A 1,190-nucleotide genomic window follows, 5' to 3' on the forward strand; every position below is an offset into this window, starting at 1 on the left:
CCTCTCTTGCACTTTGTCTTCTAACTCAACCACTCCCCCAGGTTTCCCTTTCATGGTGTCAACAGTCCTAGGATCAAGAAATAAAGACATTGTTATCCTGGGATTCAGAGGTAGCAAGACAGAGACACTATTTTCATCTTTGTTTTTCTCTCTTCATTTCACTGAAATGCTCATTTTTTTCTGTGTTGGCATTACCAACGGACCTTTTTATGTATTGGGTTTCTTTCAGGTGACAAAGGAAAATCCAAGACCACAGAATCAACCACCAGTGAACCAGCCCTGTCTGAGGGAGTCTTCCACCAGGAACAACTAACACAAGGAGTTCCAGAGGTGGGCCGAACTAAGGATCGGGATGGGTCATTGCAAATGCAAATGCAAGAAGGACACTTGAGACCAGAGGTAGACCCCCAGAAGGAGAAGCTCCCTGGAAAATCAAGCTCTGAACATGGCAACATAGGGACAGCTAATAATGTATATTCAGGGATTGTACAGGAGCCTGTCCCTCGGGGAGGTGCTGTCCATGACCGTGACTCGTGTGGGTCACATAAAGATCCTGTGATTCAGGAAGAAGAAAATATCTTTAAATGCAATGAATGTGGGAAAGTTTTTAATAAGAAACGCCTCCTTGCTCGACATGAAAGGATTCACTCTGGAGTGAAGCCCTACGAATGTACCGAGTGTGGGAAAACATTTAGTAAAAGCACTTATCTCCTTCAACACCACATGGTCCACACAGGGGAGAAGCCCTATAAGTGCATGGAGTGTGGGAAGGCCTTCAACCGTAAGTCACACCTTACCCAGCACCAGCGGATCCACAGTGGAGAGAAGCCTTACAAGTGCAACGAATGTGGGAAGGCCTTCACCCACCGCTCCACTTTTGTCTTGCATAACAGGAGCCACACTGGAGAAAAGCCCTTTGTGTGCAAAGAATGTGGGAAAGCCTTCCGTGATAGGCCAGGTTTCATCCGTCACTATATCATCCACAGTGGCGAGAATCCCTACGAATGCTTCGAGTGTGGCAAGGTCTTCAAACACAGGTCCTACCTCATGTGGCACCAGCAGACTCACACTGGGGAGAAGCCCTATGAGTGCAGTGAGTGTGGGAAAGCCTTCTGTGAGAGTGCGGCCCTCATTCACCACTACGTCATCCACACTGGGGAGAAGCCCTTTGAGTGCCTGGAGTGCGGGAA

The 1,190-nt window shown here is 48.1% G+C and overlaps 1 protein-coding gene across 1 annotated transcript; it reads left to right on the forward strand.

Moving 5' to 3' along the window:
* Positions 1 to 203: 203 nt before the first annotated feature.
* Positions 204 to 1,185, forward strand: LOC116863832 (zinc finger protein 805-like; the record flags this gene model as incomplete). The annotated part of the gene is made up of 1 exon (XM_032851159.1): positions 204 to 1,185. A coding segment is annotated over exon 1 (819 nt), but the record flags the coding sequence as incomplete, so codon positions are not given.
* Between the last annotated feature and the right edge of the window lie 5 nt (positions 1,186 to 1,190).

This window comes from Lontra canadensis, unplaced genomic scaffold, assembly GCF_010015895.1.
Source record: "Lontra canadensis isolate GAN:19392208 unplaced genomic scaffold, GSC_riverotter_1.0 scaffold3541, whole genome shotgun sequence".
NCBI lineage: Eukaryota > Metazoa > Chordata > Mammalia > Carnivora > Mustelidae > Lontra > Lontra canadensis.